Here is a 27,227-nt window from a genome sequence, read left to right as displayed (position 1 = left end):
AACTTTGAACAATTAAGCATGCATCAATATAACAGAAAACAGGCTAAGCTCTGATATCACTGATGGGTTTTGAGCACTATAACATCCCTATGGTGCACGTACAACCCTGATGCTTTGGATATAAGTTTTCTCTAGTTATACATGCAATTTTCATTTTTCCAAAGCATGAAGCCTAACAAGCATACAACTTTGATATTCGAAACATAAAAACTAGTTAGATGATTACCACTTGTTGTAGCTTGTAGAACTTGTCCCTTCAAGAGCTTAGCACCTCAAATACGATGCTTCTAATAACTCACAAACACCACCAACAATTGGAGGACAATGAGAGAAAGCTTGGAGGCACCAAAATCGGTAATACTCTTCTTACAATACTTGTGTACCGATTTTTGGAGCTTAGGGGTTACATATATACTGTAGAATTCCAAGGATCACTTGTAAACCCTAATTCATACACTTAGGCTTTTAATCTAATAACACATTTGGAATAACACTTCTTGGACTCTCACATAAGCTTAGCCCATCACTAATCAACCATGGATTATTAGCCCAAACTATATGTATCACTGATTTACATAATCAACCCCTGTTTATTTAATCAGTCTCTTTTGATCACTAGATTAATTTCAAATTAAAACTTGATCAATACCAATTAAATAATATGATTTCTCAATTAATATATTATACTTATAATATATTAATAAGTCACCAATAACCTCTTTCTCAAATATCCATCCTATCAAATTGTTCTGGTGAAGGCAACCTAAAAGGACCAAGCTACTATCGGGTCAAGTACATACAAATTATAGTTATAGGCTTAGACACCTAATCCAACAGTTATTTTATGATGATAGCGAGGGGATTTTCGGACCAGCAACAAAATGTTTATCTATGAGACTCAACAGCTTGATGTGAGTTTCCTCACTATGCTTAGCGGGTCGAAGGCACCAATGTCGGCCCATGGTTTATTATGTTAGGATGCTAGATGTCTGTGTGACTCTTGTATATACATGCGTTGGTATGTATACCGAGCGAGGCTCGATGGTAGGCGAGGCCCAATGACTATATGGTATGTTATTATCTTTGTGATTATCGCATGTGTTAGTATGATTATATGTTTACATGTTTATATGTTTATATATGCATCTGGCGGGGCCCGATGTCTGGCGCGACTGATGATTGAAAAATCTGTAAAACAAGTAGGGCTCGATGCCAGGCGGGGCCTGCGGCCTGGTGGAACTCGATGCTGGTCGGGGGCCTAATATGTGTTTATTATGTATGATATGTGGTATTTTGGGGAACTCACTAAGCTTTGTACTTATGGTTTTTAGTTTATGTTTCAGGTACTTCTGGTTCAAAAGGGAAGAGTCCAAGATGATTGCAGAGTATACACAACCTCATTCCACATTTGTTGATTTACTCTGATATTTTTTGATGTAGTGATACACTTTGATCCATCTTGGTTGTATGACAATTTTTTGGTTTACAGTTTTATTAATTTTAAAAATAAAATTTTTGGGTCTTATTTTTCAGACGTTACATAGAGTTTCATTTTAAATTCATATTATATTAATATTAAAAACTAGTGTTTAATACATATCAAAATAATATATTAATAATTAGATAATTAGAAACAAACAAAGGCATGGCCCTAAATCTAAATTTGTAAGTATCTGTCGATCCTTCTTAAACATTTTTCATAATTTTATGAGAAAATATGTTTACTTTATGCCAAAAATATGTAAAAATTAAAGCGGTTTTGGATGAAATTTTTTGAGGTAAAATTTTTTAATACCCTGCTTGAAAATTCTATATCCTGCCACAAATTTTGAGGTACAATCAGACCCCAAAACCTCGTACCCTTCATCGTCTTCTCCAGTGTAGCAACCAGAGACTTTACTACTACACCGCCGCCTCAAACCCTTCTCGTCTGCCTTCACTAAGAACCCCAACTCATCGTGCCGACAACCATACTGGTAAACCCTTATTTTCTCCTCGACTTTCCCTATTCGGTACCTCATCTTACTACGTCACCAAATCATTCTGCTCTCTAGAGTTAATTTTCGTCTACCTACTTATGTCCATGATCTCACAATTCGATCTATTTTCTTAAGTTTCTAACTAATTGGTGGTGTATTTCGTAGTTTCAACAGCGTCGGTGATTCTAGGTGAACGATGGAGTTTTTTCTAAAGAGGTTATTGTCTGGTTTAATGCGTGATTAGGAAGCTTCATTAATGTGTACGAACTGCGATTTTTAGCGATCATTTTATCTTCCTAAAGAAGGTTGTGTAGAATGTTAATAATGTAGATTTGAGGTTACAAAATTCAGATTTAAGGTTACAAAATTCAGGTTGTGGAACTGTTTTGGTTTCAGCTCTACTTAGTGTTTATTTGAGATATTAAATTCTCCAAGTTTGGGATTTTTTTTTTGTGATTTTATGACCTCCGCTGAACTTTTAGCTCTCTCTAGGTAACTCTCTTCCATTCATATTCTTCGTATATGTGTTTTGCATTACAAGCATTGTATATGCGAGTATTGTTTAGCTACAATAGGTATGATTCCTTACTTTGATATGTTCATGTTGATTTTTTTTAAAATATACATCAATTTCAAGTTTTCAACTTATCCCAATATGATTTAATATTTTGTTCTTTCAACTGATGAATATAATGTAGAATTTTTTTTTCATATAATCTATTGTATCCACAAGAATTGATATTCTATCCATATGTTTATTTCTAGAAAAAAAATATTTAAAGAAAAAACAACAAATTTTAGATCATGGGTATTGCTTTTTATAACTTGCTTATTCATGGCTCAACGTCGACATTGGATGCTTTAGATGCGATAAATGTAATTCTCTATTATAGCACCCTTTTGCACTTTTTCCTATCATACCATTATACACTGAATTTACAAAGCCATTGTGCAGAAAAAATTACAAAAAATGGTACCTTTAAGAAATAATTACAGATGTGGTCCATCTGGCTGGAAAATGCAACATAAATGTTACTAGTCCTTATGTTATACAAATGTACAGTTATGGCCCATATGAAATAGATTTTTTTTAAAATAGTACCCGACTTTTGTATTTACAAGATATGTTTTAAATTAGCATATTTGTACGTTTAATGTGGTTTAAGTTTAGTGATTGTCTTGATATTACTTTGATCTTTGCTGTCAAATTATTTGATATGTCAATTTTTTTTAACATGTTGACAGATGAAATACACTACATCATATATGGATGTAGGCTATAATGCCTTGTAACTTGGTGTTAACCTATGGCGAAATGAACCAAAAATGTGTCACAAGGATGGTCTTTCCATATGATGATGGGTTAATATACTCACTTCCTCTATACGAAAATCTTCTGAAAGTTAAGATAAACTACATATATGAAAGATTTAAAGGTATTCGTGATCTTGTGATGACAAATGAAGTTGGTATCCTGTAGGATGCAGTTGGCATTGTAATCAAATGGCCATAAATATCAATTGTTCTTCAGGTACAACTTCCTTATCCTTAATTTTTTTTATCTACTATACCTTAAAATTGAAGAGATCTATATGTGCCCTAATTAAACATCAAAATATCATATTTAGGCCGACAAATAAGATATTTTGATGTTTGAGAAAGGCATATATGTGACAACCCGAAATTTCCATTTGTACGAACAATATCTATTCAATAGAAGTCAGTCCAATTTCAGTGATTTTCAGACTTTTCCGAACAAGTTTGTGTACATTAGGGTTTATACTTTAGGAGATATCAGGAGAGTGGATGCTCCTGGGTTTGTGAAATTTGAACATTTCAAGTTTCATAATGTTACAGTCCAAGTTTGAGAATAAAAATATTTTCTGTCAAAATATTTCAGGGCTATAAATAGTTTTCTAAATTAAATTAATTCATTATTCACAATTCCAACTAGAGAAAAACCATTTTCTCTCTGATGGATCTTCGGGTTTTTATCCCAGATTGTGAGTAACTCTTTCTAGTAGTGTTAGAATACATATTAGATGCTTATAACATGATTTAGATGGCTAAATCATTAGATCTAGGAGTTTACTCCCCAAGGTGTTCTTGGGCGGTAAACTCCCGAAACGAAGCCAAAACCGACACTTGTACTATGATAAAGCCTTAGACCATTATGTATGCATGTTAGGGACAAGAAAACACACTCAAATTCACCCAAGATTGGGAGTTTACGGCCCAGAACTCTCTTAGGCCGTAAACTCCATTTCCTAACACTAAAAGGTGTTTTGAGGACACTAGGACTTTAAGGCTTGCATCTAGGCTATTTTCCCAAGTAGTTTAAGGTCTTAAACACATCAAATGACACAAATAAAAGTGAGTTTACGGCCCAAGTGAAGCTTAGGCCGTAAACTCCATGTAAATGGACATAAAGGGTGTTTTTCATTTCACCTAAAGCCCTAGACCTTTACAAGAAATTGTACCCACTTAATGGAAGGACCAAACCACACCAAAATCACTTAACCAAGTGAGTTTACGGCCAAGGCATGGTTCTTGGGCCGTAAACTCCTAAAAAGGGCACTAAGGTGTGCCTAATGCCTTCATATGCTAGGAATAAAAGTCTAGAACATATCCCACAAGTGCAAGAGGCTTGAAAGCAACAAAGGAAACACCCTAAGGGAGTTTACAGCCGTAAACTCCAAGGGGAAATGGCCTTGAGGCCGTAAACTCCTATTTGGAGTACTTCTAGACCTTAAACCCTTCCAAGGAATTAGCCACTAAGTTAGAATAATTCTAGAAAGCATTTGGGACTTCAAAACACACCAAACACACATGTTTGGGAGTTTACGGCCGTAAACTCAAGAGTTTACAACCGTAAACTCCATGTGTGATGGTTTATGGAGAGTAAACTCTCATATAGGGTCCTTTGGAAACCCTAAACACAAATACCCTGTCCCACAATAGCTTAGATGAAGTCCTTACGACTTAAAACACTTATATAAAGTGTTATCTATGTCTAGGATGTCTTAAACACTATCAATTAGTCTTTTGAGTCTAATTGAGTGCATATATGTGTGATTATATGTTCATTAGGATCGTAGTGTGTGCACAAGTCCTCGCTTGACACCTAGTCATCCTATACCGTTCAGTTCATTCCAATCACCAACTACAGGTGAGTTCATACCCCTAATCAATGTTTTAAATGATTTTAAATGCTTTATAGGGGGAATACAAGTAGAAAGAAACATGTTATTAAATCATTGATATGTATTTTATAACTGTGTTTTGTCATTTAACAGATTTCACATGCTACAAAATGTGATGCATGAAATGGTTTTACATCTTAAAAGCACATTGTTACCAAATGTTTTACTTCTGAAATGTTTATTAAAATGACATCAAGTCATTGTTGATTATTGTTCAAAACCCATAAGATGTCTTACAAAAACCATTTTTCATTCTTGAACTAAACTATGCATATACACTTATATTCTTATATATGTATTGATGTCATAGTTTGCATCTTTCATTTAGTTTCCCATACCCTTGAGTAGTACGAGTGGGTAAACTTACATGGTCAACTAGTTATATTACAGTAGATTATCATAGGGATAATTTGAAGATATCAAACATTACTTCTATTACAAGGAGTCACACAAGAGTCAGTTCATTCATGAGTCTATACTAGTACATTACCTGATACATGAGTACTTATAGATGTTTACCTGATACATGAATATGTTTACATATACTTACATGATACATGAACACGTTTACATGAACGCATTACATGAGTACCTTTATGTAGATACACTTATCTGTGTACATTAATAGGAATACTTGTATCTTGAATTGCGAGGATGATTTATTAGTACCTTCTGTGTAAATCTTCCTGCCTATTCCACAGTACCTCGGAATATCTAAGACAGGACCCTATCCCGTACTACCTCGGGATACCTAGATGGGCCTCTATCCCACAGTACCTCGGGATATATGTACGGGACTAACCATTTCGGAACCCATCTATTAGCAACAGTGGGTAATGAACATCTACGGATGCCTACGGTTATTACTTATACTAGGAGTACCTTTAGAGGGACTAACCCTTCCTTCCACCTACTGCTGCTACAGAGGACAATTGGACAATCTTCGGATGTCCATTAGGTTATATGTAATATGTTAGCCCTAGTACCTCGGGTCAACATTTACATTTGTCTTATTAGCACCAGTACCTCCGGCTAACACTTACATGATTATATTTTTCCTGTTTACTTTATTTTGTGATATCTTTCACATAAACGAGGAGTTAGACTCAGTACTTTGGTACTAGTCAATAGAAAGGAAAAATTATCAGTTTACATAGTCATGACAAAACATTCGGGTCTTGGTAGAAGACTACACTTCATACTTACAAAACATTCGGGTCTTGGTAGAAGACTACACTTCATACGTACAGAACATTCGGGTCTTGGTAGAAGACTACATTTCATACTTATAGAAAATAAGGGTTTTTCTAGGGATTTCATACTTAACACAACATTTTCATTTAAAGGTTTACATGGCTTTTATAACAAATTTTCACAAACAAGGCAATGACACTTATATACTTATGAATTCACCAGCTTTAAAGCTGATACTCGCTTTCAAAATAACTTGTATTCTCAGGTCATTAGTAGACAGGTACGGAGGCCAGGTTTTGAGAAGACGGAGCAGACAAGTCTCGTCTTTTATTTTGATTGTATATTTTTGGTGTCTTATTACAATGAAAGAACACACATGTATAAAACTTTACTTATAATGCAATGGATGATGTTGTTGCTTGTTTATTATATTACACTGTTGTGATACTGTACATGACGTCCTCCACCCCTGAACGTTTCCGCCGTTCGTGGTTTTGGGGTGTGACAGATTGGTATCAGAGCATTGTTTATAGTGAATTAAGTATATCAACCCATAAAAGATATACTAACTATAAATACATGGGATTAAAACACTCTGTCTCAGAGTTATACTTTTAAATAATAAAATAATTAAGTAAGTAGACGTGCCTGCATTCATACTAAAATCAGTGTCACAACGACAAGAACAAAAGTATTACGATTGTTGAATATCACAAGTAAGCCTGGGGATATATAGTCAGTCTTGGGAATGGCATAGCCTGATCAACTATGCTGGTCCGAGGAGTGATTTGAATATGCCCAATAATGGTTGTGATATGGCAACAAGTCTAAAAAAAACTTACCAACACAACCATAAAAGAATACCATATGGGTATTTGATCTTACTGTAATTATCTTATTAGTTCGTCTATTTTAGCTATTTCTTATATCCCTTTTCTCGCGTAGATTAAAATGACTGGATTTCACCATGGCGATCCGTACTTCCCAAACCAAGGCAATGCTGGTTGGCTAGAGGCTGAACCAGAAGATGGTCACCCAATTCCTTTGGATGATCACCATGCCGAAGGTTTTTCTGATAGCTCTGACTCGGAGCCGGAAGTCAAAAACCTACCCCCAGCTGTTCAAAACCCAAACCTGAACCCTCGCCCTGTGTTTCAAGGACCCACACCTCTGTGGGCCACTAACTTGATAACATGGAGTCATGAACAGGGTCAGCCCATTCCCTACAATGGAGACCGAAGTTTCTACAACCTCACTGAAGGAGGTTCTGCTGATAGAGTCCTACCAATCATGGTGCGTAGGATTTCTCGGAACTCGATAATAGCTCAGGCGACTATCAATCATGTTTTGGAAGTTGACGCCAACTCTGGTGTTAACACTGTCCACATTCGCCAACTAGAGTCTGCTCATGAAAGGACTCTGGTCCGCAATGCAAATCTGCAAAGGGAACTTGCTGAAACCCAAGTGGAGGTTAGGGAACTCTGAGCTCAGCAAGCAAGGTCGGACAGGCGTATTAGGGACATTGAACGTCTTCTGTCGGTATCGAGTACTCATGCTAGCAGTTCTCGTCGCCGATAGAATCTCGTCGACTCATCTTTTGGATTAACCTAGTTTATGTAAAACTTTGGTCTAATTTCCTATCTTTATAAATTTTAGACTTGTTAGGTCTTGATCTAGTCTTAATTCTGTCAAAATTTTCCATCTTGGTTGATGTAAGGCCTACTTCTAGGCGATTTTTCCCGATCTTGTTACATCTGTAATTCCAATATTATTGACAAATATCAAATCTATTGGAAATTATTATCCAAATGCTATCTTCTGCATTTAATCATACTATTCTTTCTGTTGTTGGAATATGGGGATTTAGTCCATGAGACACATTCATAAATCATTTATTCTTATCCATGCCGTCATCTTTTAAATGTATAGTTAAAGATGCCGCCACGCAGAAGTACAAGACGTAACCCAAACAACGAAGCACCGATACCACCACCTCCACCACCACCTGTACCTCTTCAACCACCAAATCCTTTTGATGCCAACATGTTCCAGGCAACTTTCACAGCAGCAGTTGTAGCTGCTGTGTCAGCAATCAACGCTCCTGCCCCTAGTGGATCAGGAACAGGTGCACCACCCTCAAACCACGGCGAAAGCCATGGACACCCTCGGGAATGCACTTACAAAGACTTCACTAACGCCAAACCCCGCAGCTTCAATGGAACTGGGGGTGTTATGGTGTTGAGACAGTGGATTGAGAAGATGGAATCTGTCTTCGAGATCTGCGGATGCCAAGAAGGAAGCAAGGTCAAGTTCGCAGCTTGTACCTTCTCTAACCGAGCACTAACATGGTGGAACAGCCATGTTAACTATCTAACTTTGGTGGTGGCGTATTCCATCGGCTGGGAAAAGTTGAAAGACATGCTGATGAAAGAATACTGTCCTCGAGGTGAAATACAAAAGCTCGAGCAAGAATTCTGGGGTCTACAAATGGTTGGATCCGACATCACTACCTACACAAATAGGTTCTGTGATTTGGCAAACTTATGCCAGGATATGGTTGCTCTCCAGAGCAAAAAGATCGAGAGGTATATCTGGGGACTGTCGCCTCAGATTCAGTCAAGTATGATCGCTTCCAGGCCTATTACTTTTGATAGTGCCAAGGAACTGGCACAATCTCTTATCGATCACCGGAAACCTCAGAATGCAACAATCCCTACATCGGTACCACAAAACTCCAACCCCGACCATGACAGGAAGGGGTGGAATAAGAGGAAAAGGGGGGCTTCGCAAGGGTCCTCCAAGAAACAACAACTTGTGGCGATCAATGCTTCCACAATTACTCCTGTTGCACCTGCGAACCTCTTACCAGCAAAAACATATGCTGGAACTCTCCCGAAGTGCACCAAGTGCAACTTCCACCACCACGGACCTTGCAGGGAGATGCAGTGCACTAACTGCAACAAGAAGGGGCACACCGCCCGTTACTGCAAGGCTCCAACAGCTCAAGCCGCCCAGGTCCCAAACGCCGGGATGGGCCAAACTTGCTATGGATGTGCTGAGGTGGGCCATTACAAGAGGAACTGCCCTAAAGCAGGGATGGCTGGAGGAGTGGGAAGAGTTATGGCTTTAGGCCACGAGGAAGCATGTCACACCCCCAAACCTGAACGGCGGAAACGTTCGGGGGCGGATGACTTCATGTGGTAACGTAACAAATGAATACATAGTAAAGAAAGCAATACAACCATCATATATATAATTGAAAGTTTACATTTGACAAAAGTTACATGTTCAAAACCAATTACAATATGATGTCAAAATACGAGATTAAACTGGCGCCGCAGCATCCCTTCATCAAAAGCAAAATGAATACCTGAAATTTACTTATTTCCTGGGACATACAAGTAATTTTGAAAGAGTAGATCAGCATTTAAGCTGGTGAGTTTCATAAGTATTTAAATGACAATGTTTGAATGAAATGAAATGTTTTGTCCTTGTTTGTTTGTGTTTAGAAAATCCTGTATTTTCTACTAGTATAAAAGTAGCCTTCACTCAAGACCAATGTTTGTTTCTAAAATGTATGTAAGTGTAAAATAACCAATGAGTTTGAAAACCTTGTAAATCAATGCATTTTTAATACCCCTTGTGAGTTTTATAACCATGCTATTGACTCAAAATGCCTATACACAACGTTCTTCAGGCGTTGGAATGTTATGACGTTTGTCACCCCAAATGGTGGATTGTAGCTAACAGTCAGGGCGCGGGTTGTCAAGCCCGTATAGATCTATACACAAACACCATGCTCCCCCTCCAAGGGATTCTGGTATATAATATAGGACTTGAAATGCGTACTCAAACGTACGTGAAGTTAGTGTCTCACAAAACCGTGGCATAAAAACAGATCTACTTGTTAAAATGTTACATTTGTTCTTGTATACGAAAGTAAACTTCTTGAAATTCAGGTTTCTAGTACCTAAGAGTTAGAAATTTGTTCGTAAAACTATACCTATTATAGTTTTCTAAAAGTGTGTCTTGTTTGTTTAGAAATACCTAGAAAAGGAATCACTTGTTTATGAAAGCATAGATTTTTGGTGTAGAGTCTAAGATAGACAAGAATAATCTAAGAAAAGTTTAGTTTATACATGCATTACAACAAATTTATATTTCAAAAGATAGAATGCTATTTTAACATATGTTATATATATATGAAAGTTCCTTAAAGGTTTATAAATCGCATGTGATTTGGATATATAACAGCATATCAAAGAGTTTCTTTATGTAACACACGATAATACTCGTGTGTTTTACTTGTAATCCCCCCTTGAAAGCATATAAAAGAATTTATAAAATATTTAAAAGGTAAATTAAGGGGTATGAACTCACTTGAAAGTTTGAAGATAGCGAGATGGAAAACCGGGCAGAGTTTCGTCTCGGGAAACGGATTTTCCTCGGGATTCTCTGGAATCTCGGGAGTAAAATCGACCCTCGGGACTTGAGCAAAAAGACCAGAGCTTCGGGTTTGAACGGGCACAGAAAACGAGGCAAGATTGGGAGAGAGAGGAGAGAAATGAGCCCTTTTCTCGGAAGCCCTCGCATCCTATTTATAGGAAGGCTGAACTGCCTCGGTACGCGGGGCGTAAGCTCGTACGCAGCGCATACGCGTACGTCATGCATGACCGAAGCCTCGACTGCCTCGGCTTCGGATGGGACGGGTTGCTGGGGAGGCGGGACGGCGGGTCGGACGGGTTGGACGCTTCGGACGGGTCGGACGGGTCGGACGCCACGGATAGGGCGACGTGGACGATCAGAGGCCAAGTCTCTCGGGTACGCAGGGCGTACAGGGGTATGCAGCGCGTACCTCGGATGAGGACGCTGACCCCTCTTCGGATAAGGTCCGATTTTTGAATTAAATAAATATATAATTTATTTAATAAACTTCAAAACTTCATATCTTCTTCATACGAACTCCGTTTTCGATGGTCTTTATATCCACGCGTAGGTGAGACTACGCTCTACAATTTTCGTTTAGACTCCGTCGGCAAATTCCGAATTTATTTTTTTATTATATATTTTAAACTCATCGTGTTTAAGGAATTTCTTTGAAAATTCATAACTTCTTTATCTGATGTCGGTTTTTGCCAGACATTTTACCATTGGAATACCATTGTCGAGACCTTCGATTCTCGTTTAGGTCATTCCGGCCAAAAGTCGCTCGATCTCCGATTCGAGTTTTTAGATGTCTGTTGCTAAGCTGAACTTGGAAAAATTATAACTTCGCTATATGAAGTCGGATTTGGGCGTTCTTTTCACGTACGATCATGGTTCAAAGACATTTAATCATAGAAGGAAATTAAATAGAACTATTTGTACATTTTATTATGAAAGTAAATTTTATTACACAAAAGTGGTTACAATACTTGACCCTTTTTGGTCATTACAAAGAGTTGAAATATCGGGTTGTCACATCATCCCCTCGTTAGAGAGAATTTCGTCCTGAAATTTAAAGTAGTAAAGATACTAGTGAACATGAAAGAGATGAGGGTACTTTTGTTTCATCTGATCTTCGCGTTCCCAAGTGAATTCAGGTCTCCGCTTGGCGTTCCAGCGAACCTTCACGATGGGTATGCGACTTTGTTTTGTTTGCTTGACCTCTCGGTCCATGATTTCTACTGGTTCTTCCACAAAGTTGAGGCTCTCGTTGATCTCGATCTCGTCGAGTGGAATAACAAGAGTCTCGTCGGACAGACACTTTTTCAAGTTTGAGACGTGGAAGGTTGGATGGATGTTACTAAGTTCGCGCGGTAGGTTAAGCTTGTAAGCCACAGGGCCGATTCTGGCAAGGATTTCGAAAGGCCCTATGTATCTTGGATTTAGTTTCCCACGCTTTCCAAATCGTATTAAACCCTTCCACGGTGAGACCTTTAATAAGACGTGGTCTCCTACCTGGAATTCCAAAGGTTTCCTCCTTTGGTCAACGTAGCTTTTCTGTCGGTCTCTAGAGGCTTTCAATCGTTCACGAATCTGAACGATCTTCTCTGTCATTTCTCGTATGATTTCCGGACCGGTGAGAGTGCTTTCAGGAACTCTTCCTCTAGCTAACTGGGTATCGCCAACTTCAGTCCAGCACAGAGGGGATCTGCACTTCCGACCATAGAGGGCTTCAAACGGAGCAGCCTTTATGCTTGAATGATAACTATTGTTGTATGAATATTTGACAAGGGGTAAATGAATATCCCATGCCTTTCCAAAGTCAATCACACAGGCTCTCAGCATATCTTCTAAAGTTTGTATTGTTCTCTCACTTTGTCCGTCTGTTTGTGGGTGGTAGGCTGTACTCATGTCTAGCCTAGTTCCCAGGGAACTTTGTAGTGACTGCCAGAATCTTGAAGTGAATCTACTATCTCGATCGGAGATAATGGATATCGGAACACCATGCAGTCGCACTACTTCCCTTAAGTAATTTCTTGTAAGCTTCTCCATTTTGTCGGTCTCCTTGATGGGTAGGAAATGTGCGGATTTGGTCAATCTGTCGACAATGACCCATATGGTATCGAGTCCACTTCTCGTCTTAGGTAACTTGGTTATGAAGTCCATAGTAATCCGCTCCCATTTCCATTCTGGTATCTCTGGTTTTTGTAGTAATCCTGACGGTTTCTGATACTCGACCTTAACCTTAGCGCAAGTAAGACATTTACTCACGAAGGTAGCAATTTCTGCTTTCATGTTAGGCCACCAGTACAGCTTCTTAAGATCCAGATACATTTTATCTGAACCCGGGTGAACGGAATATCCTGAGTTGTGAGCCTCGGTCATGACTACGTTTCTGAAACCACCATGTTTCGGGGTCCAGATTCGGTCCATGAGATAGTAGGCTCCGCCACCCTTGACTTCTAGATTCTTCTCCATTCCTCGCAGGGATTCACTTGCCACATTTTCAGGTTGCAAAGCTTCCATTTGTGCCTCCTTAATTTGTGTGGATAAGTGGGAATGGATAGTCATGGTCAGAGATTTGACCCTCCGACCAGTGTATTCCTTTCAACCGAGGGCGTCAGCTACTACGTTGGCCTTGCCAGGATGATAACGAATTTCGCATTCGTAGTCATTCAGTAACTCAACCCATCATCGTTGTCGCATGTTGAGTTCCTTTTGATCGAAAATGTGTTGAAGGCTGTTGTGATCGGTGAAAATAGTACTCTTTGTCCCGTATAAGTAGTGCCTCCAGATCTTCAGAGCAAATACCACTGCTCCTAACTCGAGATCGTGTGTCGTATAGTTCACTTCGTGTGTCTTAAGCTGGCGGGAGGCATAAGCGATAACCTTCCCCCTCTGCATAAGAACACAACCAAGTCCTTGATTTGACGCATCGCAATACACTACGAAGTCTTCTATCCCTTCGGGGAGGGATAGTATCGGTGCGGTGCACAAGGCCTGCTTTAGTGTCTGGAATGCCTTCTCTTGTTTCGCTTCCCAGTCAAAGGCCACACCTTTCTGGGTTAATGTAGTAAGAGGTTTCGCAATGCTCGAAAAGTTCTTTATGAATCTGCGATAGTAGCCAGCTAGACCTAAAAATTGACGAATTTCTGTAGGTGTCTTTGGTGCCGACCAGTTCTCAATAGCCTTAATTTTGGAGGGGTCCACGTGTATACCTTTCTCGCTAACAACGTGGCCTAAAAATTCGACTCTTCGAATCCAAAATTTGCATTTAGAGAACTTCGCATAGAGTTTCTCCGTTCGCAGTGTTTCTAGGACTTTTCGTAGGTGCTGACTATGCTCTTCCTCACTTCGAGAGTAGATAAGTATATCATCGATAATGACGATGACGAATTGATCCAAGTAAGGGCGGCATACCCTATTCATTAGGTCCATAAATACTGTTGGTGCATTGGTTAATCCGAACGGCATCACTACAAATTCGTAGTGTCCATAACGAGTTCGGAAAGCTGTCTTTGGAATGTCCCCCTCTAGAACTCGTAATTGGTGATATCCGGATCGTAGGTCTATTTTTGAGAAGTAGTTCGCTCCTTAAAGTTGATCGAATAGGTCGTCAATGCGGGGTAGAGGATAGCGGTTCTTGACAGTAAGTTTGTTCAGCTCTCTGAAGTCGATGCACATACCAGAACGATCCGTCTTTCTTCTTTACAAACAAGACCGGTGCTCCCCAAGGTGAGAAACTTGGTCTTATGAATCCTTTTCGAAGGAGTTCATTAAGTTGACTGGAAAGTTCCTGCATCTCTGCTGGTGCGAGACGGTAAGGCGACTTCGCTACTGGGGTAGCTCCTGGAACTAAGTCGATTCTGAACTCGACTTGGCGTTGCGGTGGTAATCCTGGTAGTTCTTCTGGAAAGATATCGGGAAAGTCGCGTACTACCGAGATGCTCTTGATGTCCTTCAGTTCTTGACTTGTATCAACGATGTGTGCTAGGAATGCTCGACAATCCCTACGCAAGCACTTTCGAGCTTGGATGCACGAAATGATGCGAAGGTTTGTACTAGATTTGTCGCCGTAGATAACTAAGGTTTCGTTGTTAGGGAGATTAAGACGGACTGCTTTCTCAAAGCACATGATGTCGGCGCGAAGAAGACTCAACCAATCCATGCCGACTATGACGTCGAAACTTTTAATTTGGACCGGCATGAGATTGATTGGGAAAGAATGGCCGTCTAAAGTTAACGTACAGCCCATGTATATGCAATTAGTGTTTTCGGTTTTTCCATTGGCCATCTCTACAGTGAATGATTTTTCTAACTTGCTAGGTTTAGGTTTAAGTAAATGAATAAAGTTTTGACTCACGAAGCTTCTCTCCACTCCACTATCGAATAGTATGCATGCGTATGAATTATCGAGAAGGAACGTACCAGCAACTATAGTTGGGTTAGCTACAGCTTCGTCGTGGCTTATTGTCAAAACTCGTCCCACACCTCCGGTGCCTGCTGCCTTAGGACAGTTCCTCTTGTAGTGGCCCACCTCTCCACAACCGTAGCAAGTCTGCCCTACACCCGCACCGGGAACTTGAGTGATAGGTTTTGCAGGGTCCTTGCAGAAACGGGCTGTGTGTCCCTTCCTGTTGCAGTTGGCGCACTGCATTTCCCGACAAGGTCCATGGTGGTGGTAATTGCATTTGGTACACTTTGGGAGGTTACCTACATAAGGCTTTGTTGGGTAGGTATTTATAGGAGCTGTAGTAGGTACAGTGGCAGCATTCACTGAAACCAGTTGTTTCTTTGCGGATTCTTGGGAAGACCCACCCTTCCCTTTATTCCACACTCTTTTTCTGCCATTGTTGTTGTTGTTGTTGTTGTTGTAGTTGTTTCCTTTCTGTGGTGCTGGTGCAGAAGTGGTTGAGTTCTGATGACCTCCGTAGTCAATCAGAGATTGTGCCAGTTCCTTAGCACTTTCAAAGGTGTCAGGTTTAGAAGCTAACACGCTTGATCGCATTTGGGGCGTTAGTCCCCAGATGTACCTTTCTATTTTCTTGCTCTCGGGAGCAATCATATCTAGACAAAGGATTGCCAGCTCACAGAATCTGTTGGTATAAGTAGCGATGTCGGTACCAACCATTCCGAGAGTCCATAGCTCGTGTTCAAGCTTTTGAATCTCTCCCTGTGGGCAGTATTCTCTCATCATCATGGCTTTCAGGCTCTCCCAGCTTATGGAGTTTGCCACGATTAGGGTAAGTACTTTAACGTGGCCATTCCACCAAGTTAAAGCTTTATCAAGAAGGGTGAAAGTTGCAAATTTGACTTTGCTGTGCTCGGGACAGGAGCAGATTTCAAAGACTGCCTCCGTCCTTTCAATCCACTGCGTCAGGGCCATTACACCACCAGTTCCATAAAACATCCGGGGCTTGGCATTAGTGAAGTCCTTATAGGTGCATTCTCGAGGTGGTCCATGACTCTCGCCATGGTTGGGTAGGTGTGTGCCAGATCCCGAGCCATTAGTACTCGAGTTATTGATCTGTGACATGGCAGCTGCCACCGCTGCGGTGACGGCTGCTTGAAACATAACAGCATCAAATTGAGGTGGTGGTACAGGTGCTTCCTCACCGTTGTTTCACCTTGGATTCCTACGTGGAGGCATCCTTCAAATATAGGTTGAAAAGACAAGGATAAGAATTTTATAGAATAGAAAATGTATGTGTCTCATGAACTAAATCGCTATAGTTCAACAACAGATGATAGTATGAGTCTTAAAATAGAAGAATGAAAGTTATTTGTAAGACTGAAGGTATGAAACAAGTATCTGGCTTCCCAAAGACCATTCAAGGTTTGAACGAAATACTTAACATAGTAGTAATAGTGTCACTTATATTAATATAAAAGTTGTTACAACGATCATGAAAATTTGACCCCTATAAGGGTCTCCGGTTACAAAGTTCGAGAAATTTAAAGACTTTTAGCCGAGGTCCTAACTATAACAAAATTTGAGTCCTTGACAAGCACTACTTGCGTCGTAGGTTGCGCTTGGAGCTTGACTCCGCATCTGATTGCTTCGACTCCATTAGACGCCTATCAAAAGCGGCTTGTTGTTCCCTCAGTTCAGCGAGGGCTGCAATCATTTGCACTTGAAATGCTTCGGTTTGGAGTTGAGCATTGTCTTGTATCTTGTCCAGCCTACGGATGTCAGAAGTGTGAACCTGCACTTCCACGTTGACATCCCGGAGTCGACTAGCTTGAACTCCAGACTGATAGGACTGATTGGCTAACTTACCCACCATTACCGGGAGTGCTCGATCAGCTGAACCTCCGCCTCGGACATCGTAGAAGTCCCGGCACATGCCGTAGGGAGGGCGTAGGTTTTGCTGTTGGCTCCAATGGTGGAGGTGACTTCCCCAGATGGGAGTCGGTCCTTGAAAGTTCCTTACGAAGACGGGAGGTTAAATGGGTGGTGGATCGCTAACTTCCGGCTCTGAGTCGGTACCGGAGTCATCACCCACTTCTATGGGTTCCTTGTCCTCTTCGTGATCATCTTCGATCCATCCTCCGTTGCCTTGGTTGGGAAAGTAGGGGTCGCCAGGGTGGTGAAATCCAGCCATTTGACTATACGGGAAATAGGGTTATAAGAATGGAATAAAGTTGAAACGTGCGAAACATGTAAGTTAAACTAGTTTAGATAGCAAATACTCCTATAGTATTTAAATCCTTGTGTTTGATTCTAGTAATGGTTTGGTAAGGTTTGACTTGTTGCTTACTACGATCATTCCTCGATATACGTTGGTCCAATCTCGGGCAAATATAGTTGATCACGCTATATTTGTCCAAAATCTAATTACATATATCGAGTCTCAATCGTAGTGTCAACTTGTCTATATACTTGTATAGTTGTATAACATGAAAATAATTTGTGGTATGCATGTAATTGTACTTAAATGAACTATCAATTTAAGTTGAACGCAAAGCTGCTTGAGCGTAAAAAGAAAATTTGTTTCGCCAGAGAGTATTAGTCCCTTAAGCATTTATAGTTTGTATATCTTATGTGGTTCGATATACTTAGTTCACTATAAACATTGCTCTGATACCAATCTGTCACACCCCCAAACCTGAACGGCGGAAACGTTCGGGGGCGGATGACTTCATGTGGTAACGTAACAAATGAATACATAGTAAAGAAAGCAATACAACCATAATATATATAATTGAAAGTTTACATTTGACAAAAGTTACATGTTCAAAACCAATTACAATATGATGTCAAAATACGAGATTAAACTGGCGCCGCAGCATCCCTTCATCAAAAGCAAAATGAATACCTGAAATTTACTTATTTCCTGGGACATACAAGTAATTTTGAAAGAGTAGATCAACATTTAAGCTGGTGAGTTTCATAAGTATTCAAATGACAATGTTTGAATGAAATGAAATGTTTTGTCCTTGTTTGTTTGTGTTTAGAAAATCCTGTATTTTCTACTAGTATAAAAGTAGCCTTCACTCAAGACCAATGTTTGTTTCTAAAATGTATGTAAGTGTAAAATAACCAATGAGTTTGAAAACCTTGTAAATCAATGCATTTTTAATACCCCTTGTGAGTTTTATAACCATGCTATTGACTCGAAATGCCTATACACAACGTTCTTCAGGCGTTGGAATGTTATGACGTTTGTCACCCCAAATGGTGGACTGTAGCTAACAGTCAGGGCGCGGGTTGTCAAGCCCGTATAGATCTATACACAAACACCATGCTCCCCCTCCAAGGGATTCTGGTATATAATATAGGACTTGAAATGCGTACTCGAACGTACGTGAAGTTAGTGTCTCACAAAACCGTGGCATAAAAACAGATCTACTTGTTAAAATGTTACGTTTGTTCTTGTATACGAAAGTAAACTTCTTGAAATTCAGGTTTCTAGTACCTAAGAGTTAGAAATTTGTTCGTAAAACTATACCTATTATAGTTTTCTAAAAGTGTGTCTTGTTTGTTTAGAAATACCTAGAAAAGGAATCACTTGTTTATGAAAGCATAGATTTTTGGTGTAGAGTCTAAGATAGACAAGAATAATCTAAGAAAAGTTTAGTTTATACATGCATTACAACAAATTTATATTTCAAAAGATAGAATGCTATTTTAACATATGTTATATATATATGAAAGTTCCTTAAAGGTTTATAAATCGCATGTGATTTGGATATATAATAGCATATAAAAGAGTTTCTTTATGTAACACACGATAATACTCGTATGTTTTACTTGTAATCCCCCCTTGAAAGCATATAAAAGAATTTATAAAATATTTAAAAGGTAAATTAAGGGGTATGAACTCACTTGAAAGTTTGAAGATAGCGAGATGGAAAACCGGGCAGAGTTTCGTCTCGGGAAACGGATTTTCCTCGGGATTCTCGGGAATCTCGGGAGTAAAATCGACCCTCGGGACTTGAGCAAAAAGACCAGAGCTTCGGGTTTGAACGGGCACGGAAAACGAGGCAAGATTGGGAGAGAGAGGAGAGAAATGAGCCCTTTTCTCGGAAGCCCTCGCATCCTATTTATAGGAAGGCTGAACTGCCTCGGTACGCGGGGCGTACGCTCGTACGCAGCGCATACGCGTACGTCATGCATGACCGAAGCCTCGACTGCCTCGGCTTCGGATGGGATGGGTTGCTGGGGAGGCGGGACGGCGGGTCGGACGGGTCGGACGCTTCGGACGGGTCGGACGCCACGGATAGGGCGACATGGACGATCAGAGGCCAAGTCTCTCGGGTACGCAGGGCGTACAGGGGTACGCAGCACGTACCTCGGATGAGGACGCTGACCCCTCTTCGGATAAGGTCCGATTTTTGAATTAAATAAATATATAATTTATTTAATAAACTTCAAAACTTCATATCTTCTTCATACGAACTCCGTTTTCGATGGTCTTTATATCCACGCGTAGGTGAGACTACGCTCTACAATTTTCGTTTAGACTCCGTCGGCAAATTCCGAATTTATTTTTTTATTATATATTTTAAACTCATCGTGTTTAAGGAATTTCTTTGAAAATTCATAACTTCTTTATCTGATGTCGGTTTTTGCCAGACTTTTTACCACTGGAATACCATTGTCGAGACCTTAGATTCTCGTTTAGGTCATTCCGGCCAAAAGTCGCTCGATCTCCGATTCGAGTTTTTAGATGTCTGTGGCTAAGCCGAACTTGGAAAAATAGTAACTTCGCTATATGAAGTCGGATTTGGGCGTTCTTTTCACGTACGATCATGGTTCAAAGACATTTAAACATAGAAGGAAATTAAATAGAACTATTTGTACATTTTATTATGAAAGTAAATTTTATTACACAAAAGTGGTTACAATACTTGACCCTTTTTGGTCATTACAAAGAGTTGAAATATCGGGTTGTCACAAAGCAGTAGCTGATCCAACGATAGTTACTGGTACGTTCCTCCTCGATAACTCATATGCTTGCATACTTTTCGATAGTGGAGCCGAGAAAAGTTTTGTAAGTCAAAAATTTGCACACCTGCTTAAACAAAAACCATGTGCATTAGATAATTCATTCACGGTAGAAATGGCTATCGGGAAAACAGAGAGTACAAACTGCATATACATAGGTTGTACCTTAACTTTAGATAGTCATACTTTCAAGATAGATCTCATGCCAGTTACCACTAAATGTTTCGACGTCATCATTGGTATGGATTGGTTGAGTCTTCTGCATGCCGACATTATGTGTTTCGAAAAAGCAGTTCGTCTTAACCTTCCTAACAACGAAACTTTAATTATCTACGGCGACAAACCTAGTACGAGCCTTCGCATCATTTCGTGCATTCAAGCACAGAAGTGCTTGTGGAAGGAGTGCCATGCATTTCTCGCACACGTCGTCGATACCAGCAAAGAACAGAAAGACATCCAGAAAATCCCAGAAGTACGCGACTTTCCCGACATATTCCCAGAAGAACTTGTCGGGTTACCACCACAACGCCAAGCCAAGTTCAGAATCGACTTAGTGCCAGGGGCTACCCCCGTAGCCAAATCTCCTTATCGTCTGGCACCGGCTGAAATGCAGGAACTTTCCAGTCAACTTAATGAACTTCTCAAGAAGGGATTCATTCGACCAAGCTTCTCACCATGGGGAGCACCGGTCTTGTTCGTTAAGAAGAAAGATGGATCGTTTCACATGTGCATCGACTATAGAGAACTCAACAAACTTACCATTAAAAATCGTTATCCCTTGCCCCGCATTGACGATTTATTTGATCAACTTCAAGGAGCCAACTACTTCTCGAAGATAGATCTGCGATCCGGATACCACCAACTACGTGTGTTAGAGGAGGATGTTCCCAAGACAGCCTTCCGAACTCGTTATGGGCACTACGAGTTTGTAGTGATGCCATTCGGATTAACTAACGCGCCCACAGTATTCATGGATCTGATGAATAGGGTGTGTCGTCCTTACTTAGACCAGTTCGTCATCGTCTTCATTGATGACATACTCATCTACTCTCGAAGTAAGGAGGAGCATAGTCAACATCTCCGTAAAATCTTAGAAACATTGCGAGCGGAGAAGCTCTACGCGAAGTTCTCGAAGTGCGAATTTTGGATTCGGCGAGTCAAATTCTTGGGCGATGTAGTTAGCGAAGAAGGTATACACGTGGACCCTTCCAAAATTAAGGCCATCGAGAACTGGTCAGCACCAAAGACACCTACTGAAATTCGTCAATTTCTTGGTCTAGCTGGCTACTATCGCAGGTTCATTCAGAACTTCTCCAGCATAGCGAAACCTCTTACAACCCTGACCCAGAAAGGCGTGGCCTTCGACTGGGAAAAGAAACAGGAAAGAGCATTCCAAACGCTCAAACGAGCCTTGTGCACCGCCCCGATACTATCCCTTCCTGAAGGAATAGAATACTTCATTGTCTATTGCGATGCATCCAATCAAGGACTCAGATGTGTTCTGATGCAGCGAGGTAAAGTCATAGCATATGCCTGGAGACAGCTGAAGACACATGAGGTAAACTACACAACCCACGATCTCGAGCTAGGAGCAGTGGTGTTTGCTCTGAATATCTGGTGCCATTACCTATACGGTACAAAAAGCACGATCTTTACAGACCATAAGAGTCTACAACACATTTTCGACCAGAAAGAGCTCAACATGAGACAACGACGGTAGGTCGAGCTACTTAGTTATTACGAATGCGAAATTCGTTATCATCCGGGTAAAGCCAATGTAGTAGCCGACGCCCTAAGTTGGAAAGAATATACTGGTCGTAGAGTCAAATCTTTGACTCTAACTATCCATTCGCACTTGTCCACGCAAATAAAGGAGGCTCAGCTCGACGCTTTGAAACCTGAAAACGTGGCTGGTGAATCCTTAAGAGGGATGGATAAGAACTTGGAAGTCAAGGGTGGCAGAGCCTTATACCTCATGGATCGGATCTGGACACCGAAACACGATGGCTTCAGAGACTTGGTCATGACCGAAGCTCACAACACTCGTTATTCCGTCCACCCGGGTTCAGATAAGATGTATCTGGATCTTAAAAAGTTATACTGGTGGCCTAACATGAAAGCAGATATTGCTACCTTCGTGAGTAAATACCTTACTTGCGCAAAGGTCAAGGTCGAATACCAGAAACCCTCCGGTCTTCTACAACAACCGGAGATACCAGAATGGAAGTGGGAGCGGATCACTATGGACTTCATAACCAAGTTGCCCAAGACGACAGGTGGACTTGATTCCATATGGGTCATCGTCGATAGACTGACCAAGTCTGCACACTTCCTACCGATCAAGGAAACAGACAAGATGGAGAAACTTACCAGAACTTACATTAGGGAGATTGTAAGGCTGCACGGTGTTCCTTTATCTATCATCTCAGACCGAGATAGTAGATTCACTTCGAGGTTCTGGCAGTCATTACAAAATTCCCTAGGAACTAGGCTGGACATGAGTACAGCCTACCATCCATAGACCGACGGGCAAAGTGAGAGAACTATCCAAACCTTAGAAGATATGTTGCGCGCCTGTGTGATAGACTTTGGAAAAGCTTGGGATACTCATTTACCCCTTGTTGAATTTTCCTACAACAACAGTTATCACACGAGCATAAAGGCAGCTCCATTCGAGGCCCTCTATGGCCGAAAGTGCAGATCCCCTCTGTGCTGGGCTGAAGTGGGTGATACCCAGTTAGCTAAGGTACGAGTTTCCGAAAGCACTCTCACGGGTCCGGAGATCATTCGGGAAACGATTGAGAAGATCGTTCAAATTCGTGAACGATTAAAAGCCTCTAGAGACCGACAGAAAAGCTACGCCGACAAGCGTAGGAACCCATTGGAGTTCCAGGTGGGCGAACGAGTCCTACTGAAGGTCTCACCCTGGAAGGGCTTGATACGCTTTGGAAAGCGTGGGAAGCTCAATCCAAGATACATAGGGACTTTTGAGATTCTCGCAAGAATCGACCCTGTGGCTTACAAGCTCAATCTACCGAAAGAACTCAGTAACGTACATCCTACCTTCCACGTGTCAAACTTGAAAAAGTGCCTATCTGACGAGACTCTTGTTATTTCACTTGACGAGATTGAGATCAACGAGAGCCTCAACTTCGTGGAGGAACCAGTAGAGGTCATGGACCGAGAGGTCAAGCAAACAAAGCAGAGCCGTATCCCGATAGTGAAGGTGCGCTGGAACGCAAAGCGTGGACCGGAATTCACCTGGGAACGTGAGGATCAGATGAAACTGAAATACCCTCACCTTTTTGCTTAGTTATTTGTAATTTCTTATTTGCTTACATTCTAATTTCGGGACGAAATTCCTTCTAACGGGGGGATGATGTGACAACCCGAAATTTCCATTTGTACAAACAATATCTATTCAATAGAAGTCAGTCTAATTTCAGTGATTTTCAGACTTTTCCGAACAAGTTTGTGTACATTAGGGTTTACACTTTAGGTGATATCAGGAGAGTGGATGCTCCTGGGTTTGTGAAATTTGAACATTTCAAGTTTCATAATGTTACAGTCCAAGTTCGAGAATAAAAATATTTTCTGTCAAAATATTTCAGGACTATAAATAGTTTTCTGAATTAAAATAATTCATTATTCACAATTCCAACTAGAGAAAAGCCATTTTCTCTCTGACGGATCTTCGGGGTTTTAACCCAGATTGTGAGTAACTCTTTCTAGTAGTGTTAGAATACATATTAGATGCTTATAACATGATTTAGATGGCTAAATCATTAGATGTAGGAGTTTACTCCCCAAGGTGTTCTTGGGCGGTAAACTCCCGAAACGAAGCCAAAACCGACACTTGTACTATGATAAAGCCTTAGACCATTATGTATGCATGTTAGGGACAAGAAAACACACTCAAATCCACCCAAGATTGGGAGTTTACGGCCCAGAACTCTCTTAGGCCGTAAACTCCATTTCCTAACACTAAAAGGTGTTTTGAGGACACTAGGACTTTAAGGCTTGCATCTAGGCTATTTTCCCAAGTAGTTTAAGGTCTTAAACACATCAAATGACACAAATAAAAGTGAGTTTACGGCCCAAGTGAAGCTTAGGCCGTAAACTCCATGTAAATGGACATAAAGGGTGTTTTTCATTTCACCTAAAGCCCTAGACCTTTACAAGAAATTGTACCCACTTAATGGAAGGACCAAACCACACCAAAATCACTTAACCAAGTGAGTTTACGGCCAAGGCATGGTTCTTGGGCCGTAAACTCCTAAAAAGGGCACTAAGGTGTGCCTAATGCCTTCATATGCTAGGAATAAAAGTCTAGAACATATCCCACAAGTGCAAGAGGCTTGAAAGCAACAAAGGAAACACCCTAAGGGAGTTTACAGCCGTAAACTCCAAGGGGAAATGGCCTTGAGGCCGTAAACTCCTATTTGGAGTACTTCTAGACCTTAAACCCTTCCAAGGAATTAGCCACTAAGTTAGAATAATTCTAGAAAGCATTTGGGACTTCAAAACACACCAAACACACATGTTTGGGAGTTTACGGCCGTAAACTCAAGAGTTTACAACCGTAAACTCCATGTGTGATGGTTTATGGAGAGTAAACTCTCATATAGGGTCCTTTGGAAACCCTAAACACAAATACCCTGTCCCACAATAGCTTAGATGAAGTCCTTACGACTTAAAACACTTATATAAAGTGTTATCAGGTCATCAGTAGACAGGTACGGAGGCCAGGTTTTGAGAAGACGGAGCAGACAAGTCTCGTCTTTTATTTTGATTGTATATTTTTGGTGTCTTATTACAATGAAAGAACACACATGTATAAAAATTTACTTATAATGCAATGGATGATGTTGTTGCTTGTTTATTATATTACACTGTTGTGATACTGTACATGACGTCCTCCACCCCTGAACGTTTCCGCCGTTCGTGGTTTTGGGGTGTGACAATATACAAAGTTCTCCAAACATTAAAATGGTTTATTAATATAGGAACAACCAACACAACACCAAATTCCAACCACAAGTGCGTTGCCAACAAAGACAAAGTTTGTTATTAAAAAAAAATGTCGAACCAGAAGACCAATAAAGCAAAGCCAATTAAATCACTTCGTGACCTTTTGATGACCAACCTTGTGGTTTATGTTGTAGCTGATGCTAGGCATTTAGAAGCTATGACACATGATTTTTCGGTTACATATGAAGAATATTATCATTTGTTGAAAAATAAAACATCAAATTTGTCCGTCATAACAAATTGATAGATGTAGGTACATTTAAATTTACTATTATTTGTTGATATAATGTTTTGTTTTTAGGTTTCTCATATGATATTACTCAATTTTTTTGTAGCATTCTACACTTAATGGTTCGACCATTTATGAGAAAATGTGCTTTCCTAAATCCATTTAAGATTCTTCGAAAAGCCTACAAGGAAACTCCTTTTGATATTGTTAGTTATTTCGTTGATGCGATGTGTCTTCATCATGGAACATCGTTTCTGGTCACACCGTGCCTACAAAAGTACCATAAGTTTCTATCTATAGAAATAGTTATTTGTTTATGTTCATTTATACTAGCATTTCTAAAAATTATTAGTATGAATTAAGTCCTCTTGGTGATTTACCCTTCAAATCTTGTTGTGTACATTTGGGATTCTTTGATGAAGCTTGTACAAAATCGTGTCGACACCAACTACCTGGTCAAACTTGTGGACATGTAAGAAATTTTTTAATATGGCATGAAAATAAAATTCTTTTTATAAACTTTAACACAACTCAATTGCTTGTTTATTTTTAGGGATTTTACTACGCATGAAAAAAAACACATCAACTCCAATTGCATGGATGCTCGCTGAGGTAATTTATCTTATAACTTATTCAACAATTAGATGTTGTAGTTTAATTTATCTTTTTTATGTTTACTTTCTATCATAAATTTAGTGTAACCAAGTTCACTTATATGACTAGTGGTCACTATGCAATGAAATGGATGTTTGATTTTGTGATGACCAGACAACGGGTTACCAAATAGCTCACAAATAGATCGTTGTCTCATTTCGTATGTAGGAAGAAACTATCTAAATTGTTATTCATTTGTTTTAATTTTATATTTCATAGAGTTTGATACTCTTTGGAATGAAAAAACTCCTTTAGAGGAAAAGGAATTGGTTATGGCTGTTGCTACGTGAGCTAGAGTATTTCTGAATAATTATATGAACGATATTGTCTAAAAGTGCATATAATGTTAGTTGTTAATCAATATAACATTCTACTTTTAGATTATTTTTTAATATAAATGTTTTGAAATGTTAGACAAAAAACTAATTATTTTGTTGTGTTTGTTTGTCAGTGAGGAAGCTGCTACACTTGATTATGGGACAATCTTTCTGCAATGTGATAACAATATTTTTTTATATAAGTTGTATATAGTAGGAAATGATCAAATAAAAAACTTTTTGTGACACTGAAACATGTTTACATCAATGACTATAATGAGTGGTTATTTATCATGTCTACATTAACATAATTTGTTCATCATAGCATACTTTTTGTATTGAATGTGTTAGATGCAATTTATATACTTGTGTAGATTAACTATAACATAGTGTATTTTTTTATGTAAGCCTCAATAGTTATTTTAACAAAAAAATCAATATTCTCTATATGATCCGGTTATTTGAAATGGAACCGATGCATATTAAGTTGTTATATGACCTGATTTGGGGATGGAACTAGGCTCTTATCTCCTTATGTGACCCGATTTTTTTGTGATAGAACCGCAACCTAATATCCTTGTATGGTCCGGGTTGTGTGTTATAATCCCCTTATATGTCTTGGTTTTATAAACCATCGTGTTCTATTGAGGGTGATAGGAACCGGTTTTAGAACCAAGTTTTATTTCATTTTTCACATAGGACTTGTCGGATATAAGACCCAGTTGAAAACCGGGTTATTTAATT

The 27,227-nt window shown here is 39.8% G+C and overlaps 1 protein-coding gene across 8 annotated transcripts; it reads left to right on the top strand.

The window, feature by feature from the left end:
* The first annotated feature begins 1,753 nt into the window (after window positions 1-1,753).
* On the top strand, window positions 1,754-26,755 carry LOC111919458 (uncharacterized). Of its 8 annotated transcripts, XR_008231983.1 has the most exons (5): window positions 1,754-2,239; window positions 3,225-3,510; window positions 25,935-25,984; window positions 26,066-26,124; window positions 26,618-26,755. XR_008231983.1 is itself a non-coding variant. In XM_052770663.1 (4 exons), the coding sequence occupies exon 4, from the start codon at window positions 8,312-8,314 to the stop codon at window positions 9,578-9,580; it is 1,269 nt and encodes a 422-aa protein (XP_052626623.1). In that variant the 5' UTR covers window positions 1,754-1,976; window positions 2,145-2,195; window positions 3,225-3,510; window positions 6,642-8,311; the 3' UTR covers window positions 9,581-12,146. The 8 variants fall into 8 exon arrangements, 7 of the variants coding, with proteins under 7 accessions (XP_052626623.1, XP_052626618.1, XP_052626624.1 ...); XM_052770663.1 differs by lacking the exons at window positions 25,935-25,984; window positions 26,066-26,124; window positions 26,618-26,755 and adding an exon at window positions 6,642-12,146 and having other exon boundaries at window positions 1,754-1,976; window positions 2,145-2,195; XM_052770658.1 differs by lacking the exons at window positions 25,935-25,984; window positions 26,066-26,124; window positions 26,618-26,755 and adding an exon at window positions 6,642-12,146 and having other exon boundaries at window positions 1,754-1,976; window positions 2,145-2,239.
* Window positions 26,756-27,227: the final 472 nt, after the last annotated feature.

The sequence above is a fragment of the Lactuca sativa genome, chromosome 4, assembly GCF_002870075.4.
Source record: "Lactuca sativa cultivar Salinas chromosome 4, Lsat_Salinas_v11, whole genome shotgun sequence".
In the NCBI taxonomy this organism is placed as follows: domain Eukaryota; kingdom Viridiplantae; phylum Streptophyta; class Magnoliopsida; order Asterales; family Asteraceae; genus Lactuca; species Lactuca sativa.
The sequence above is the reverse complement of the archived record's forward strand: the minus strand, read 5'-3'. Positions and strand labels throughout refer to the sequence as shown.

What these genes read in the sequence shown, in the direction of transcription:
- LOC111919458 (XM_052770662.1), top strand. Translation starts at nt 8,312, where the DNA reads ATGCCGCCACGCAGAAGTACAAGACGTAACCCAAACAACGAAGCACCG.